Source organism: Papaver somniferum, chromosome 2 (genome assembly GCF_003573695.1).
Source record: "Papaver somniferum cultivar HN1 chromosome 2, ASM357369v1, whole genome shotgun sequence".
Taxonomy (NCBI): Eukaryota; Viridiplantae; Streptophyta; class Magnoliopsida; order Ranunculales; family Papaveraceae; genus Papaver; species Papaver somniferum.
Genome location: NC_039359.1, coordinates 216,632,530 through 216,650,667, shown reverse-complemented (window position 1 = coordinate 216,650,667; position 18,138 = coordinate 216,632,530). Strand labels below are relative to the sequence as shown.

Sequence of the window (18,138 nt, the reverse complement as noted above, 5' to 3'; positions counted from 1 at the left end):
AGTGTTTTTGCATTTCTGCTCCTCCAGGAATAGCAGAAATGAATCTGAAAGGTCAGAAACAAAAACCGTTAGTTTCATAAGGATTCTAAAAATTATTCTAAAATTATGTTCTCAAACTGATTTCAAGTTTATTATCCAACGAAGAAAAAATAAACTACGTGAACCACAGAATCTGCATTGCGGTAATAAATAAGAAATCAAATTACCACTCTGAACGAAAATCAGCTCCACGATATGCACCATAACCCAAAATTCATTATTGGTTTCCTAGTAAGCAACACTTGACCATACAATACATATGCAGACCCCCACCATTGCCCAGCGCCCTACCGAAGTGTAAGATGCAATGTACAAACAGCATTGAATAGGGTGGGATCCCTTTATAACAACCATGTTAAATTGGGATCCTATTTCTGAGCTGTTGTTCTCATTAAAAAGTGGCGCAGGAAACTACACAGGAGTTGAGCAATTCAGATGTGATTCTAAAGGCGCAGTATGCTTGTTTTCAATTTCTAATATCCTCTAGAGGAAGAATCTAAAGTAACAATGGACATTAACAAATCAACTGAACATTTAACAAAAACCAAGAGAATAACAGATTATTTTACACGATCTAGAAATGCACAACCAAACAATTGAAAATCATACAAGAGTGAAATTGTAGTGTTACAAAATTAGCTGAGATGCATTCATCAAAATTCCCATCTTCTGTTAGAGAGGTGGTAAATCATCCAAAATACTCTATATGGATGATGCAGGTTCTTCATGGGAAACACATTGTTAGTAGGCTCGGTACAGATCATGGCTGCACGAATAACAAGGAAATCGCAAGATGTGTTTTTATATACAGACACCTAACTTCAGTTAATGAGCTTCTGTTTTGTTGGCCAACGCGAGTTTATTTGATAACGGGCAAGTATTAGTAGTTCAATCAGTTCCCAGTTTCTGATTCATCGAGTCGTGATAGTATAACAGGACACACATCGGTTGACCAAAAATCGAGAAAAAGAACCAAAAGATCATATTTCCCACCTGCAGAATCGTCATGTGAGTTTTTCAGTTGTTTCATTCATGGTACCAAAAAGACAGATCTTGAGTAGAGTTGTGGGAAAGCGACGTACCATAGTGTTTTGGAACTTATTTTGCAGGAAATTTGTCAGAATGCACAAAGGAACCTATCCAAAAGCAATACAAGCACAAGTAAGTAACTAAAGAACCAAACAAGAGAGTAAATTCTCCGTCCGTTTCAGTAAAAGTGATACTTTCACTTTTTCATTTTTGCCTAAAATAGGACAAATTGAAAAGTGAAAGTATCACTTTTCATGAAACGGGGGGAGTAAAACTTGAATAAAGAAAGAAAAAAAAAGATACCTGAAGCATTATTCCCATAAATGCCCAAAACTTGATCATGTGACAGGGGACACCAATACATAGCTGTAGACAATAAAAGACACGAAACATCAGAAAACGAAAGAAATGATACCCATCCCCAATTATTAAGGGAAGATGTTCGGGGATAAAGATGAAGCTGTGAATCTGGAAACATTGATCCAACACTACATAAGATAATGTATATTTTAATGTTTAAACATCAAAAGGAACCACCATTTCCACAAAGAAAACAATGAAGGGGAAATGAGAATATACCTCGTGGAAGACAGCAGAAACGAAGAAGGCTATTACAATCGCAACCCCCTAAAATCAAACCAAAGTAAAGTTGATGAAATCTCTGGACAAGGAGTATCTAACAAGCCATAAGGTCGTAATAGCACTTTCTGTAAAATATAAGGCATGATAGAGTTTCTACCAACAAGAATAGAATGGAATAATTACTAGAATGGGATAGAGAGAGATCAAATACCTTTGGTATTTTATGCCTTAAGCACGGAAAGTAGATATGACGAACCATCCATTTATGAACAGGCTGTTGACATTCAGAAAGGAATCATCAGTGAACACAATTTACCATTTTCTCCTTCATTTTATTTTTAGATTTCTTGGATTGTGAGTGTTTCCATTTGTTTGGTGGATGTACTGAAAACTGAAAATCTATCTCCATATGGTTTTTTAAGTGGTACAATGATGGTCAACAGGCAACTATTTATCGAATTCCTCGGGCATCTGGGTGCTTGTAGTTTTATGTCGGATTAGTAACACCAGTTATATTCATGGGAACTCTTAAGTTTTGTCTTGTGAAAGTGAGGTTTAAATGAACTTAGTGGGATCAACCGGACAAGAGTACCCTAAAACAGCATCAGAGCAATACTTCTAACATAAAAGCCAAACACTAAACCTGAAACAACAGTAACAAAAAGGGGGGGAAGTTGCCGTACCATATTCCACATTCTCCAATACTGTGACACAGTGCAAGAAAGACAAATGTCAGCAAAGAAACGTATATCCGGCTAAACATTGTGAATAGTATGTCTTGTAAGATTAATCCTCAGGAAACTAACCTCTTCAGCGGTTTTTGCATTCCACCAGTCTTTGTAGAACTCACGATCCCCAAAGCGGAGGATCTCAGCTAGAATATTCAACCTGTATATACGAATAAGTAAATAACCAAGAACCAGGAGATAAAAGAGCATGAAAATAAATGCTTCATCAAAGTCAAGAAAGCGGACATACCAAAGGTGAAAAAAGCAGTAGAACATGCAAAGCCACACATATAGTGTTGGAACAGATAGCTTCAACACCCTCTCTATGGCATTTAATAGGTTCCCTTTCAAAGGATGTTGAGAATTCTGAACAATTGGATTGATGTACTGCAGAATAAATTATAATTGGTTCTTAGTATTATACTTTATGTCATTTCGAAATCTGATTAGAAATGGCTCCCACATAAGAAATGGTCGCTTACTTGTTCGATGATAAAGCCCATAACTCCTGTGAATATCACCAATTTAATCAGTTGACGAGTCACCCAACGCTTTCGGATGCTTTCTGTACGAGGGTAGCTTGTCTAGTGATATGAACATCAGAGGAAACAAATTTGCGAAATTCTCATCAATTGTCAAAACTAAAGTTACACATCAATAAGAAAGAAAATGCAATTCAAATTAACCCATGGTTACACGGATAGCTACAAGAAGATTTGCTAGACAATAGAAGTAAAATCAAGATTACCTGGTAACACAATGTTGGAGCAACCATGAAGTATGCCAAACTGTTGAAGCTAACCTCATATTTCTCAACCGCATCTGCAGAATCAGACGGTGAACCAGGTACCTAACATCACAAAGAAACTATTTTCATATAAGGAATACTGAATTCATTCAAAGTTGTATCACATGAAATTCAGAAAATGTAGTTTATAGTGCTTTCCAAACACAAGAAGTCGTACATACTTAGAAAGAAAAAAAAACTTCAAGTGCAATGGAGATGCGCAGTTACCTTGTCATCTGAGTTTGCAAGTGCCCTCATGTCATAATTGGCATGTGCATATGATACTAACTTCAACCATACGATGCAGGTAAACAACATTAATATAATCCCAGATACAACCGCAGAATCGTAGCTGCACAATTCAAAAATAACTTATGAAGTTATAAAAGAAATAAACAAACAATTGATGAACACAGGAATCAGTGTGCAATTGTGTATGCTGAAACAAGTGAAAAGTACAACCATCCTGGCTGTTTAACAGAAATGTTTTCACACAAAGACCAACAAATTCCTGCAACACTTGATATCAATCATTTATGTCTCATGAAATGGACCCTTTGTTTTCGGTATACGACAAAATCATAAAAAAAAAATTATATCGCAGCAAATAGGAAGTCGAATGATAAGATTGAAATGTGTCAATCCATGGTACTATTCTAGAATTAGCCAAGCTCAGTATGATATGCAATATGACTAGAGACATGATATGTCCAGATTTGTGTTCCTACTCAAGATAGAATCAACATTTTCAATGACCATGCAGTACGAATTTCCAAGCTTCACTGAATCCTCTTAACAAGGCATCTCACCAGTAAGAAACTGACTTTTTTATGCTAACTATGGTACAAGGATAGAATAGGAAACAAGATATATCATGAAGAGCAGGAGTCCGAGTAAGGGAGAATAATGCATAAAAAAACAGGAAAGAGAGAATATCCCCCTAGTTGTGTCAACATAAGGTCATCCCAGCAACCTTTCATGAAGAGAAAATAACAGGAGGCAAAGTTCCGGTTATTTTTCTTCGAAAATTTAATTACCAACACTAATCTAATCAAATTGGTCATTCATAATCAATGAGCTCAGGATTAGGAGGGCCTTTTAATATGTAAATAGAAGGATGAGAATAGTAACCTGAGTATCATAGTAACTGGATACAAGATTGAAGCCGACGTAATCAATACATGAAGTGAAACAATGACCTGAAAATATGTCCGAGAATTAGTCTTAGAGCCTATAACTTAATGCATCGGTAGAATATTTATGGACGATACACTCAATGAGGACTGACATATACTGTGTCAAGAGGGACAGACATGAGGAAAGAAACTGAAAGATACGACACTTAAAATTAATAAATCACTGAAGGCATTTTTGGGTGAGCCGAGATGGCCGCAATGGGGATATATGCTTCATTGCCGATTTAGATAAAAATACCTTCAAGGAAAGTGAATTAGCATTAAGGGAGTTACAAAATTATAAACTACTTACATATTCGGAAATAACTTCATGTAGAGACAACTTCTCGACCATAAAAGCAGCAAGTGGGAAGATATTTAGACTGAGACTGCAGTTTAAACAACAAAAGGAACATGTCATGTCAGGTATATGCATTAAGAAAAGATGAATGAGTTCCCCAAGAAGATGCTTCAATCCAAGTTGGTTTCTTGTTTAATGGAAAAAAAGTAGGAAAAACCTACAAAACCATTTACCAACACATAAAGAGTGGCCAGTCTCGCAGTGATCTCGAACTAAACCAAAACCCGTATCTGATTAATAAGCCATACTGCAAAGTGAAAACAGCAAAAAGTTTCAATCTCCAATCATAGAACAGCATTCCCTCTAGAAAGATCGTGAAAGAAAATGATTCATCAACAAGCCAAAGGATCATAATCAGAATCAAAGTTCAGCAAGAAAACACTGCAAGGAAGAGAAAGGAGTCTTTGTTCACCTTCATTAGATTCTCGATGATAAGTCTGCTGTTCACCGCAACAAGCACAACAATACACAGGTTGAAAAGACCTGCATGACTCTGCCATAAGATATCACCTGAGAATTAGCTAATCAGTATAAACATGGTCCAAGAACCAAGGGAAACCGAAAAAATAGAGAAACGCTTAGCTCCACATAGTCTTCTAAATAACATATTCCTAGATAGCTAATGACATATTAAAGTTATCAATTGCAATTACTTGGCGGTTGCACCCAAATAAGCTTACAGTCTACACAAAACCATGACTGAACCTTAGCGAAGGTTGGAACTACTACATTTTGCAATGACATATATTTGTCACATAGCGGCATTTGACATATAAATGTTTAGCATCAGTTCTTCTAAGTGGAAACCTCATAGCTAATTTTTCATTCTCTACTTTTTTTACCAAAACCCGATGCTGGTGATGGATTGATTAGTGTATCATACAACTCCTCTAACTTCACGAACAAACATCCAACAACACTTCCTATACGGTACATTACTAACCAAGTCGAAACCCAGCTCCCTAAACAAAACCTTAACTCTAATTCAGATAACTAGCATTAACTTCAAAGACAACAAAAGACATAAATAGCACACAGCATATCCATATGCTGGGGTTGCAGGGTCTAACCATAAGGGGACCACACTTCAAAAATAACTAAACTGAAATCATGAATTACTTCCAATTGAAGTAATTCTGTAGGCCATCAACCTCTCATAATCAAGAATCAATTTTCATGGTTTTTGGAGAAATTGCAGTGAATTCTGCATCCCTAATTTTGGAACTGATTCTAACAGCTTGCTTAGATATAAAAATTGGTTCAACCCAATTGAATTAGAACTCAATAAACCAGACCCAGATTCATAAAATCAACAAAGAATTACCTAAACCAAGAAAAAACCCAGAAAAAGATGAAATTTTGGATAATGACTAACCTGTCTAAAGATGGCATCAGAGCTAAGAGGACTTTCTTTAATTCTCCGATGAGCAGGAGCTGATGGTCTATACGTATAACTAATTGGCACATCACCGCCATCTTTCTTCTTCTCATTCTCATGATTCTCGATCTGATTCGCTTCTACTTTCCCATTGGTGTAAAACTCAGATGAATTCTTTTTTTCCAATTCATCAGTTATTGAGGACGAAGATGCTGAAGAAGAATGCTCATCATTCCCATTATCATTATCCCTAGTATTACTAGTTGTAGTAGCAGTAGTTGCATCTATTCTTCTTCTTCGTATAGAGTGTTCCCCTTGATGTTGGAGTTGGTGATTAAAGATTTCTGGCGATTCAGAAATCGCCATTTTTATAGAGGAATTAAGAAATTAAAGCTGATATTTTTGATTGAATTGAGATATTTTGGTACAAGTAGAACAGAGAGACGCAAGAAACAAAAACAGAGTCTTTGTTTTGAAGTTTGACGTTTTATTAAAGAAGAAAAAAAAAACAGAGTCTTGGTTAAGATCTTGTAGTACCGGGTAACCGACATAACCTATTTCGTGACCCCTTATCACGTTACCAATGTGGTGGGTATTCTGAATATCGAAAGGATCTGGGGAATATGAATCTATGAAATAACCTGGAAAGATGTGATTTTTATTTTTTTTATTTTATGGGAAATTGGAGATGGAGATGATAATTCAGATATCGCCTTTCCCATAACTTTGTAAGTACTCAGTCAGGCTATGCCTTAGGGGAGGCGGAGGGGAGGCATCTTTCTGACACTGCCCAGCTGCACGCCTTGTGCAAGTGCATAGACAGGTTTGGTGGAAAAGGGAGGCTTTGTTGCACCCAAAATTATTAAGTTGCCATGACACTCAGTCGACCATGAGCATCCTAAGACTTCTGCTTTAGGTATCCTAACACTTCTGAATTGAGTTTTTTTTATTTATTTAAGCGGAGAATTCATCTTAGGCGGTTGTCGAAGTAAAATTGTTAAATTGTTCAAGAAAGTGCAGTAGAGTAGTTTTCATGTTGCGTATGAATCTGACCTGCCTGGACTATGTCTTTGTTAAGTTTGCATAAATTACTCAAAATATGCAACAAACCCTCCTTCTAAGGCTTGATTGCAATCACTGTCTGTAGTGGTTAAAATGGATAACAAGAAGTAATATATAAAACGCTAAGCCAAATTATTATGAGTGGTCACCAACAAAAGTGCATCACAGGAGTTCATTTTTTTTTAATTGCTTTACCAAACCTCAATTGTTTAGCAATATCATCATCTATTGATTAATAAAATGACAAAGATTCTTGTTATCTAGTGATGATGATGAGCCGCTCACATTTATTATAGAAATAGAGATTTTGGGGGGTTTAGGAGGTGGTCAAGTCAGTCGGTCCATATTGGCAGCATTGTGCTAACGTTAAGTGCTTGTCATCATGATTCTTTGATAGTGGTGGCTGCTGATGCATGAGAGCGATTGATGGTATCAACAAAGCAGAATTGACGATAGGAAAAAATGCGACAAGCGGGAAAAAAAAAAACAGTGCTAGTGATGAGAAGGACGGTTCAGAGTGAGCATAATAAACATATACTCGAACATTCGAGAATGAGGAAGAAAGCATTCAGACAGGAACAATGAATGCCTTACAAGGAAGTTTTGGAACTAGAAGACTGAACTACAGATAACCTACATGAACTCGAAACAGATCCAGACAGATCTAGAGAAAGGAAATGAACATCCACCATAATCAAAAGAAACAAAGAAAGAAATGGACCAAATTAGAAGAAATTTACAGAGGAACAAAAGAGTATATGAGAAATTTACAGTGGAACAAAAGAGTATAGGAGTAGGCAGGTAAGGAGAGCTCACCAAAGAAATTGAGCTGATCTAAGTTTAACTGAACAATTCTTCGTATTCAAATGAACTTGTAGCCGGAATACAAGCTGAATCAAATGCAGCAGTTGCATATAAGACATTTAGAACTGAAGACACGGAATTGTTTAAGAGTTCTGACACCCAAGTGTTCCGACAGCATGCATTTTCCTACCATTTGGGAACTACCAATAACAAATTGAGGTTTATACGAGGCCAAGGCCAAGCGCAGCAGAGATTTAACTGGTACATGGATATCAAAAATGCTACTTGTTGCCCATGCAAAATGGTCAAACAAAATCTACCTATAAGAGTAATACTGAGACCAGAGCTGCTGCAGAAAGAAAGACAGAACACCCACACACACACAACCATGAAAAGATAGGGAAGCTACTTGTTCCCCATGCAAAATGGTCAAAAAAATCTACTTATTAAGAGTAACACTGAGACCGGATTTACAGACAAGAACGACGAACACCAAGCACACAACCAAGAAAAGATAGGGAAGCATAAATGAAGGTACTAACAAAACATGTTCAAGTAAAGGAGAGGCAGCAGTAGGTAATAGTCAGAGGGATCTGACATAAATTAACAAATCATGGTTTTCATTCTACATAAGTATTCTCTCTTAATCATAAAAAGAGTCGACACAAAAAAAAAAGACACAAATAACCCCAAACAAACAAAGTGAAACCCAAATCCAAAACTACCTTCATTTGGGTAGTTTTTACCAGACACTTAAGATTACAAAACCCTACCTGCAACAAAATTTGCAAAAATGGATGCCCAACACACCCACACCAAAATATTGGGGCCATGCCCGGTTTCCATAGAGCAAATGTGCAGGACCCAAATCACGAGATAGCCAGGTATATCCTAGATTACGGACAAAAAAAGTAGATAACCTACAAAGAAAAAAAACATTAAATATCACTTCTTACCAAATAGATATAAGTCCCCTTCACCACCATCATTGTCAATAAAAGCCTAGGAACCAAACACGTCTTCATCATCATCAATTCAATTACAGGAGATCTGCGACGTTCGATGGAAGTTCCTCAATAACCACGTTATAGAACTTCTGGATATCAAAAAGCATCCTCTCGTCATCTTTAGTCACAAAGTTAATAGCAACACCCTTCCTTCCAAATCGACCACTACGTCCAATACGATGAAGGTAATTTTCTGGTTGAGTAGGAAGATCATAGTTGATGACCAATGAAACTTGCTGAACATCAATACCACGAGCGAGAAGATCAGTAGTGATGAGGACACGGGAGGATCCAGATCGGAACTCACGCATGATAATATCTCTGGTATTTTGGTCCATGTCTCCATGGGTTGCAGAGACGGTATGGTCACGGCTCCTCATCTTGTCGGTAAGCCAGTCAACCTTACGTCGGGTGTTAACGAAGATAACACTCTGGGTGATGGCCAGAGTTTCATAGAGATCACAGAGTGTCTCAAGCTTCCACTCTTCTTTCTCAACATTAACGTAAAACTGCTTAATACCCTCAAGGGTGAGTTCATCACGCTTAACCAGAATCCTAACAGGTTTGTCCATGAACTTTCTGGTTATCTCAAGGGCCTCAGGTGGCATGGTGGCAGAGAACACTCCAACCTGGACTTTAGAAGGAAGGAGCTGGAAAATGTCATAGATCTGCAGGAGAAGAATAACAGAAAACATCAGACAAATGCGATTATTAAATTGAAGTATGAATAGTGGTCAACTGTGAAAAAAAGAAAAATTTTACACTATACAAGACTTCCGTAGTGATTGGATTCATTATCAATCAAAGATGACAAACAATATCCCAGGATTACTCTACATAATTTGAATCTTTCAGGTAGACTGTTTCCGCATGGAAAATTTACACCAATGGAAATAGAGGGTACGAGCACAAAGTTAAAGACAAAAAGGGGAAACAGTATAAAAATTGCAAGGAAAAGCTAACCTGATCCTTGAAACCACGTGAAAGCATCTCATCAGCTTCATCCAGAACAAACATCTTAATGCAGTCAGCACGAAGTGCTTGTCTTCGCAACATGTCAAACACACGTCCAGGAGTTCCGACAACAACATGAACTCCACTGGAAAGAATACGCTGATCCTCACGGACACTGGTTCCACCAACACAAGCATGAACTTTCACACCAAGATAATCACCGAGAGCACGCATGACCTTTTCAATCTGTTGTGCAAGTTCCCTAGTTGGTGCCAAAACCAAAGCCTGGCATTCAACCATAGTATAATCAAGCTGCTGTAGAATTCCAGAGCAGAAAGTAGCAGTCTTTCCAGTTCCAGATTGTGCCTGCTGGATGACATCAAGACCCTTGGTAAATGGAACAATACCCCTTTGTTGAATAGCTGAGGGCTTTTCAAAACCTACAAAATTAATACAAGAGATCAGTATCCAAATCCCCAAAATCCTCGACATTAAATAATAACTAGCACATTCTACTTCAAAAGACAGGTTACATCCAACACATACATCAAGGTCATTCAACCATAAAAAATCCATCCAAGTCTAGCCTAAGCGGACACTAAACAAATTCCCAGTTCAGATAAGCAGGATAATTTTTAAGCCATTTTCGAAGCAATTCTGCAACAACCGCACAAGGCTATGTAGATCGACACAGGATTTCTTATACGCAGTTGCCAAAATAAAAAACAACATACCAAAAGAGGAAAAAAACTATATATGCATATATGAGAGGAGTCAGAGGACCTACCATATGCATATATGCCCCTCAAAAGATTCTCTTGCAGGCCCATTGAGTCAAAGCTCTCAAAAACCTCATCATACGAGGTAAAGAAATCTTGTCCTCCTTCAGCTTGAAGTCTGTGCACACCCAATCCAACAAAGAATAAGAACGATATGATGGTCCAAAATAATAGTGCTCAAAAGATCACAAAACAAGGCACGAGGGGAATAAAACTGCAAAGCAGACACATGAAATGGAGAACTTACATTTCAGACATTTTGGAATCATAGTGACGAGCATCGAATTGTGAACCTTCTGGAGCGAGTCCTGCCATGACTGAATACTAAAACGTGTGAGAAATGACACATTCTATAACAATATCCAAACTATACAACCATACTTAGCAATTAACATCAACACACAACTACTTTAAGAAAACTATACACGTATAAACTTGTAAAAGAACCAAATATTTTAATAAATCAAACTTGCTCATAATCCAAAAAAATAAGAGATCTAGAGTCTGCAATAAACGCATTATTGCCCCATTATAATTTCAGACACAACAACAAAAACATATTTTCCAATTTCAATGTACAAATCAAAAAACCTACAATCATAACCCAACAAGTGAACATCTTCACATCCCCTTAACTGAACATCTTCTTACCCAAACTAAAGTACACTCCTTACTTCAAGGATTGAGGACAAGCTACAAAGTCTACATATCTTTTCAATCATAACAAGATCTAATAGTTTAATCTTCAAAAACATTAAAAAGCTGCTATCTTTTCACAAACCCTAATCTTTAAAAACAAAAACACACACACCCAGATTAACATAAACCAAATAAAAACACTAAATTACATCTATACATACCCAATCAAAACACACACAAAAACAACCAAATTATCAAATGAATCGGTCTATAACCAAATTATTAAATCTACAACTCAATCCACTAAACCTAACATATAAACAAGATTCAGAAGCTCGTCAAAAATAGATCAAAAAATCAATTAAAAAACCCCCCAAAAAATTAGAAAAAATCGGAAAAAAATCAAGAACACAGACAATCAATGTAAAGAGAGTAGTAATCTGGAAGGAGAATAATACCTTGAAGAGTGAGTGAGTAGAGAGATCGAAAAGAGGGAGCTGTGTGTGCGTTTTAGGGTTAGGGTTTCACAAATTGCGTTTCAGAGAAACGCAAAGAGATGATAGAATAACGAAAAAGGAGTAGCGGTCTCGTCGTATCTAATGCTTAAAGGGGTTGGGTAATCGCAAATACCGAAAATGCCCTTTTATAATTTAATTCGGACCCCTTGAAGTTTGGAGAATTCGCGTATCTTACCCTGCTTTTATGTCTTTTTGGTGAGATCTCCTTGCCTTTTTTTTCGCTAAACCGCCTCTAGGGGAAACAAGGGTCAGTTCCCACACGTGAGGGTATGATTCTACTTTGTATGGGGTGCAAGCTAGTCCAAGCTAAATTCGAGTATATGTTCGGCAACCAGAAACAGAAATAACTTTAGTTCCTAAATTCGGTTTATTTCTTTTCAATCCTTTTGTAATTTAGTTCCTAAAATAACTTTCGAGTCGACTTAATTTAAGTAACAAAAAAAAAAAAAAATTATTCCAAAGTTGTTTCTTATGTGGTTGTGAACACACAAATCACGAAGGGATCCGAGTGATCACAATCAATCATCATCATCTAAGGAGATTTGTGATGATGATATCCTAGTATTGATTCATTGGCTCAAAACCTTCGGGTTTATCATAGCCTCATCTAACAATTCCATGCGAGGCGTTTGCGCACGGGATATAAGTACAAGCAAAGAAAACAAAACGTATAAGTAAAGATCCATGGGGCTAAATAAATATAAAGTGCTGAAATGTAAATAAGACCAAGGTTTACGTGGTTCAGCACTAAGGCCTACGTCCACGAGGTTTGTTGTTTTATTATATTCTTCACGGTTACACGAATAGTCGAATGACTTTTGGGTTTACATGTTTCTCTCTTCTAAATGATTAACTTACACTTGCAAACTCTCTCTCTCTCTCCTTCCCTTCCTGATTCTTCCGACCCCCTTTCCTCTTGGTGGAGACGGGGTATTTATAAGGTTAGAATGTGGGACCCATCTCTGATGACCGTTGGAACCTTATCTTCTTGTGTCCTTGCGTCTATCACGCAGAGGTCTGCATTTGCCCCTTGATCCCGCGGAGGCATCCTCGCTCGTTCCACAGGTTGATCGACACGTACACTGCTCAGAGTGTTTAATGTGGGTAGTTGAGGGGTCTGCTCGTGTCAGACAAGTGTCTTCTGCCCCTGTCACGTCCGTGTCAGCTAACTTTCTCTCCACCGTTGATCCTAGCTTCTCTTTTGGGGATGCGATAAAGTAACTCCTCGGGGTTTATTTGGTGTTTCGTGGCGCATCATGTTTTGATGTTTTGGCCTGCATGCTTTCCACGTATCTTTTTATATACACGTGTCTGATAGTGAGATATATGTGTACACAATTTGCCCCTTTTCTTCGGGCTTGAATGTCTAATGGGTGCCTTGAAGAAAAACTATCGTCGCATATTCTTCTCACTCCTAATAACTTTTCCTAGATACTTGGGCACGTCTTTTATTCGTGCATTAACTGCTTATGTAACGGGCACGTTTCCCATTCCTCCATTAATTTCCTTCTCTTTCTTTCGGGTATATTAAGGAGAGAAAGAAAATTAATTTCATTCTTCCTAAACATTCTCTCAGTTTTCGTTCTTTGTTTTTCAGCCCTTAAATTTTCTGTCTGTCTTCATTGAACCTGTGACCTTAAATTCTCTGTCAGTCTTTATTGAACCTGTGATCTTAAATTCTCTGCACCTTAGCATTAATCACGCCCGCTTCCACTGTTTGTTTCTTCTGCTGCTGTTTTTGCCGGTAAGTTTTTCTTTTCTTTGTTTCCACTGTTTTACGCTGTGTTGATTTGTAAATTCTCTGCTACTGTTGTTCCTTGTTTGTGATTAAGAACTTATTTTTGATGCTTGCATACTAGTTTGCCCCTGTTCTTTATCTTAAATCAAGGAAGCCACTGTTTTGCTTGTATTTGAGTTTTTGAGGGTCTGAATTTTATGGAATTTTGAGCATGTATACTAATTTTAGGGTTTCTGCGTTATCGTGTGTGTACTGCTATTGATGTGGTTTTTTGATCTTTGGTAATGTTTTTGAATGTGTGTAACTTGTTCTTGAGGATGATATTACTTATGAGCTTATCTCAAAGTATGAGTTCGATGAATTTCATTTGTTAACGACGGTTGGAGCGTTCGAAGCTGGTCTTATGCTGCCGTTGTACAAATCAGGTGATTCCTTCTACTATGACGTGCTCGCTAGTCGTGAAGGCTCTTCCACAAATACTCACAGCCGTTCCATATCCAACTATCGGGGAATTATCTCCACGCCCTGAAGGAGTGCTATCTGCGGAGTAAGGGGGAGACGTCGATGACTTGCTACGTCCCCAATCCCGCGGAGAAGGAATGGTATACTCCTGAGAATTTCAATAACTCCTTCGGTGATTACGTCAATAGTAGGAACCGCAAGCCGTGGAGTGTCAGCCTTCGGAATCTCGCTGCTCCTCGGGGCGAGATTCGTCTGTTAAATGAGGTCAGCGATGCCAAGCTGAAGTATGTTCCTGGCACGGAGGGGTCTAGTCATCGGAAACTCTTCCCAGCGCGCGAGAGGATCAAGCGCGATCATGACTACGAGTGGCATGCCACCGTTATCGAAATAGTTGGTCCGTGGGCTTACGGTTGGATTCCTGGTCCCCGCGGTTGGTGGCCTACCGAGAGTAGTAATCCACGCGAGTCTCCTCCTGCTCGTTATGGAGATTTCTGTCCCTGGCGTTTGAACTTTGCGGGTATGAATTTTCCTTATGCCATTGACGTCGTAGAGGGAGACGAGGAGGAAGGTTCTGGTGCTATACTTCCACCGAAGAATACCTCAACTGCTCAGGTACGCGGATTCTAGCGGCGCTTCTTCTTTTTAGAAATTCATCTGACGGGAAAAATAATTCTTTTTGTGGTGTTGTTTTTCAGGTGTTGAAGAAAAAAAAGATTAAGCCGAAGCAGTCTTCTACTATTGTGATGGGCGAGGCTGAGGCCCAAGAAGAAGTTACTAGTCCAGTGAACGAAGAGTTTGCTGAGGATGAGGAGATTACAGATGGGGAGGAACGTACTGGTACTTCCCCTATCAATGTCGAATAAGAGGTCTTCGTTGGTCATGTTGGTGATGAAGGAAGGAACAAAGCCGTGGTGGCTGATGGCGTTGTTATTGGAGGCATTTCTGTCCCTGCTGGTGATGTCGTGGATACCCTTCCCGCCTCTCAAGACTTTTCTTTTGATCGGATGTACTCCACGGGTGAGTTCTTTGACGATGCCCTCGATTTTCCCGAGGACTTCTCTTTACTTTCCCCCAATGATAATTGGGATGTTCTTGGTGGTGATGGTAATGGAGACGCTACTGTTGAAGATGGTGGCGCGGAGGAGCATGCTGCGCATGTAGGCGCGGAGGAGCATGCCGACATTTGTGCTGAGGGGGCCGTGTCAGAGAAGGGGGAAATCGGTCATTGATGCGCCTGCTGATAATCTTCCCCAGTCGCCGACGTCTGAGGGCGAGGACGCCATCATGGATTGGTTCAAGGAAAAGAATCTTCTATTTGTCCGTCATCCTGCCCCTGTTGTTGCTGGGGAAAAGGAATCTACTGCGTATACCCGTCGCATGATGGAGATGTCGTCTAAGGCGTGGGTGTCTGAAGCCTGGGGAAAAAATTTGAGTGTTCCCGAAGCTACCCTTGTGCCGGAGCCTCCTACTTCCGTTGCAGATATGATGGCCATCGCCGACGGGTATCAATATGGCTTTCCGCAGCAGCGTGTCTTGGAGGTAAATTTTCGTACATACTTTTTCGTGACAATCGAATGCTTCGGTGAAATAATGTTTGTCATCTTGATGTGTAGATGATGAGGAGTGAGCATTGTAACCACGTGTTGTATCAGTTCTTCAAAGCGAAATCTCTGAAGCTCGAGGCTAAGCTTCGTCACAGAGAAAAGGAATTATCTGCGGCTGAGGTCGAAATAGAAGAACTGAGAAAAAGCCTCAAGGAGAAAGAGAAGCTGGGTGAAGCAGAGGCCGGTCTTCGTTCCGAGCTTGTTGCTGTTCGCGCTGAGTTAGAGCAAACTCGCAGCCAAGTTTCAACTTTCACAGGTTTGGTTCTTTTTCCCTCGCAGTATGTCGTCATTCCTCTATTTCTTAGTTGTTCTGTCTGAGTCTCCCCACCCTATCTCCAGTGGGTGGCGTCCCCGAGCTGATATGGCTTCGAAACGAAAGAGCTCGGCAAAAATATCGTATTAGAGATCTGGTTGAGAAAATTAAGAATGAAGCCAAGAAATGGGATGCTCGGGCTGAGGTATGGCGCGCAAGGCATGTTCAGATGGTCGACATGCAAAATCTGTACAACCATGATCGTGCTTTATTTAATGGCACACTGCTGTGGACACGTGATAGTCTGCGGGAAGCCCGTGAGCGTACTTCCTTGCTGGAGTCTAGGATTCAGCTGCTGGAGGAAGAATTACAGAAGGCTCGATCCATTCCTCTTTCAGGGGTTAAGGATAATATGCTATGTCTTGTCAGAGAAAGAGATGATGCTCGTGCCGAAGCCCATGCTCTAAGCAAGGCCCTTGCCGCGTCCCGCGTTGAAGTAGCTCGTCAGGCTGAGTCTGAGAGGAATCTTGAAGTGTGTATGTACAGACTTAGCAAAGGGGTCTCAGAGATAAATAAATAGGTCGACCATCTTCATCACATGGACTCGATGAAGCAGGTAGAATTAGATGCCTGTAAATTTACTCTCACCAACCTTCAACTAGACTATAAGAAATTATCCGCGGAATATGACCATCTTGATGAAGCGCGAGATGCCGTTGTTAATGAGTATGAAGAGGCTTCGGCTTGTGTCGAAGGTATAATCCTATTTCATCGAGTGTGACCGTGTTTTTTTTCTGCGCTAACTCCGTGGTGTTGTCTTTTTCAGAGCTCGAGGGACACCTTCGCGTCACAAATGAAAAACTTGAAAAGGCTCAATCTTCCTTAGCGCAGCAGGAAGAACAGACCAATCATTTCAAGAATTTAGCGGCAACCCGCGAGGAGGCCGTTGGTGATGCTTCTAGAGAAGTGAATCGGCTATCTTCGTTATTATCCCAAGCCCAACAGCGGACAACAGTTATTAAGCACAAGGCTCGTTGTCAATTGGCTGAGGAGACGAACAAGATGCTGGAGAGGATAGAACTTGGCCTAAAGAACGAGCATGGTCTCGTGAAGAACTATCCTCGTCGTCCAGTTCCTTCTGCCTTTCCTGACTTCTCGGGACCCTCTTATGGTGGGAGCGTCCCTTCAAGTCTTCGGAATAATCCTGCCGATGGGGCAGCAATCTAGGCAGAGACCGCAGCATTTTGTAGGGGCCGCGGCATCATTATCCTTCCCTTTTTGTAATCATGTAACAAGAATATTTTTTGCTGATATCCTGTAAAATGAATATTTTTTGATGTGTATCCTTGAATTGGCCTTTCACTTTTTGTAATCATCCTTTATGAAATGGATCCTTTTCTTGATATACCTGCAATGTTGGTTTGTTTTTATTTTAAGCATTTGTGAAAAAACAAAACAAAAGTTTTTAAGTGTTTGAGTGCGATACTGAAGGAAGGTACCTTCGTGCTCGTCTTGAGACCTGTCACCCCGCTGGCGAATCCTGGGCCAGAGGATTCCCAGACGGTGGGGGTCGGGGCAGCGTTCTAGGATATGGGATTAAAATATTTACACACCCATTCCGTCGACCCGTTGCCTTAAGATTGGTTGGGTATCTCTTTCTCCTGGGTGCCTTCCCCCTGGTCTTACACTTATTGACACTGATGAGGGAGCCCTGAGAGATTGCAGATTAACTACTTTCCCCAATATTGTCGATAGATTCCGCTGATTTGATAATTTGAAAGCTTGTTTGATTGATAAGTTGAGGCCTGCAATTCCTCTTCCAGAGATAGAAACATGTGGAGCGGTTAGGCTCCCTTCTTCTTCTGGTACACTCCAAGCAGATTCAAGTCTGCGTTGCTCCTATGGGAAGTATGGTTTGAGCCACTTAGCATTCCAAGGATGCCGGAGGACCTCGCCTTTTATATTACGAAGGTAGTAGGAACCGTTACCCGCAACGTCGTGTATTACAAAAGGTCCTCCCCACGTAGGTGCTAATTTTCCCAATTTCTTTTCTTGATGATACCGTGGGATTGTTCTCAACACATACTGCCCCTCTACAAAATTCCGCAGCTTTACCTTTTTGTTGTACTCCCTTGCTAGTCTTCGTTGATAATTTTCCATCTTTTGTAATGCAACTTCCCTTCTTCCTTCCAAGTCGTCCAACCTTTCTAACATCATATCTGTTGTGAGGTTTTTCTCC

The 18,138-nt window shown here is 39.7% G+C and overlaps 2 protein-coding genes across 2 annotated transcripts; both read right to left on the bottom strand.

Moving 5' to 3' along the window:
* Positions 1 to 550: 550 nt before the first annotated feature.
* On the bottom strand, positions 551 to 7,022 carry LOC113350524 (diacylglycerol O-acyltransferase 1A-like). The gene is made up of 16 exons (XM_026594670.1): positions 6,077 to 7,022; positions 5,114 to 5,194; positions 4,875 to 4,948; positions 4,654 to 4,729; positions 4,297 to 4,364; positions 3,394 to 3,517; positions 3,127 to 3,228; positions 2,861 to 2,962; positions 2,629 to 2,765; positions 2,457 to 2,538; positions 2,334 to 2,354; positions 1,862 to 1,924; positions 1,648 to 1,695; positions 1,372 to 1,434; positions 1,122 to 1,175; positions 551 to 1,032 (listed from the first exon to the last, which is right to left on the bottom strand). The coding sequence occupies exons 1-16, from the start codon at positions 6,443 to 6,445 to the stop codon at positions 928 to 930; spliced, it is 1,569 nt and encodes a 522-aa protein (XP_026450455.1). The 5' UTR covers positions 6,446 to 7,022; the 3' UTR covers positions 551 to 927.
* Positions 7,023 to 8,517: 1,495 nt separating this feature from the next.
* Positions 8,518 to 11,935, bottom strand: LOC113350523 (eukaryotic initiation factor 4A-1). The gene is made up of 5 exons (XM_026594669.1): positions 11,783 to 11,935; positions 10,933 to 11,002; positions 10,694 to 10,803; positions 9,916 to 10,346; positions 8,518 to 9,620 (listed from the first exon to the last, which is right to left on the bottom strand). The coding sequence occupies exons 2-5, from the start codon at positions 10,998 to 11,000 to the stop codon at positions 8,985 to 8,987; spliced, it is 1,245 nt and encodes a 414-aa protein (XP_026450454.1). The 5' UTR covers positions 11,001 to 11,002; positions 11,783 to 11,935; the 3' UTR covers positions 8,518 to 8,984.
* Positions 11,936 to 18,138: the final 6,203 nt, after the last annotated feature.

Coding starts and splice junctions, on each gene's coding strand:
- LOC113350523 (XM_026594669.1), bottom strand. CDS start 11,000: ATGGCAGGACTCGCTCCAGAAGGTTCACAATTCGATGCTCGTCACTAT. Junction 10,804..10,932: donor GATTCCAAAATGTCTGAAAT/GTAAGTTCTCCA, acceptor GGGTGTGCACAG/ACTTCAAGCTGAAGGAGGAC. Junction 9,621..9,915: donor CACGTGGTTTCAAGGATCAG/GTTAGCTTTTCC, acceptor CTTCTCCTGCAG/ATCTATGACATTTTCCAGCT.
- LOC113350524 (XM_026594670.1), bottom strand. CDS start 6,445: ATGGCGATTTCTGAATCGCCAGAAATCTTTAATCACCAACTCCAACAT. Junction 2,766..2,860: donor TGGGCTTTATCATCGAACAA/GTAAGCGACCAT, acceptor TTTATTCTGCAG/TACATCAATCCAATTGTTCA. Junction 2,355..2,456: donor ATGCAAAAACCGCTGAAGAG/GTTAGTTTCCTG, acceptor ACTGTGTCACAG/TATTGGAGAATGTGGAATAT.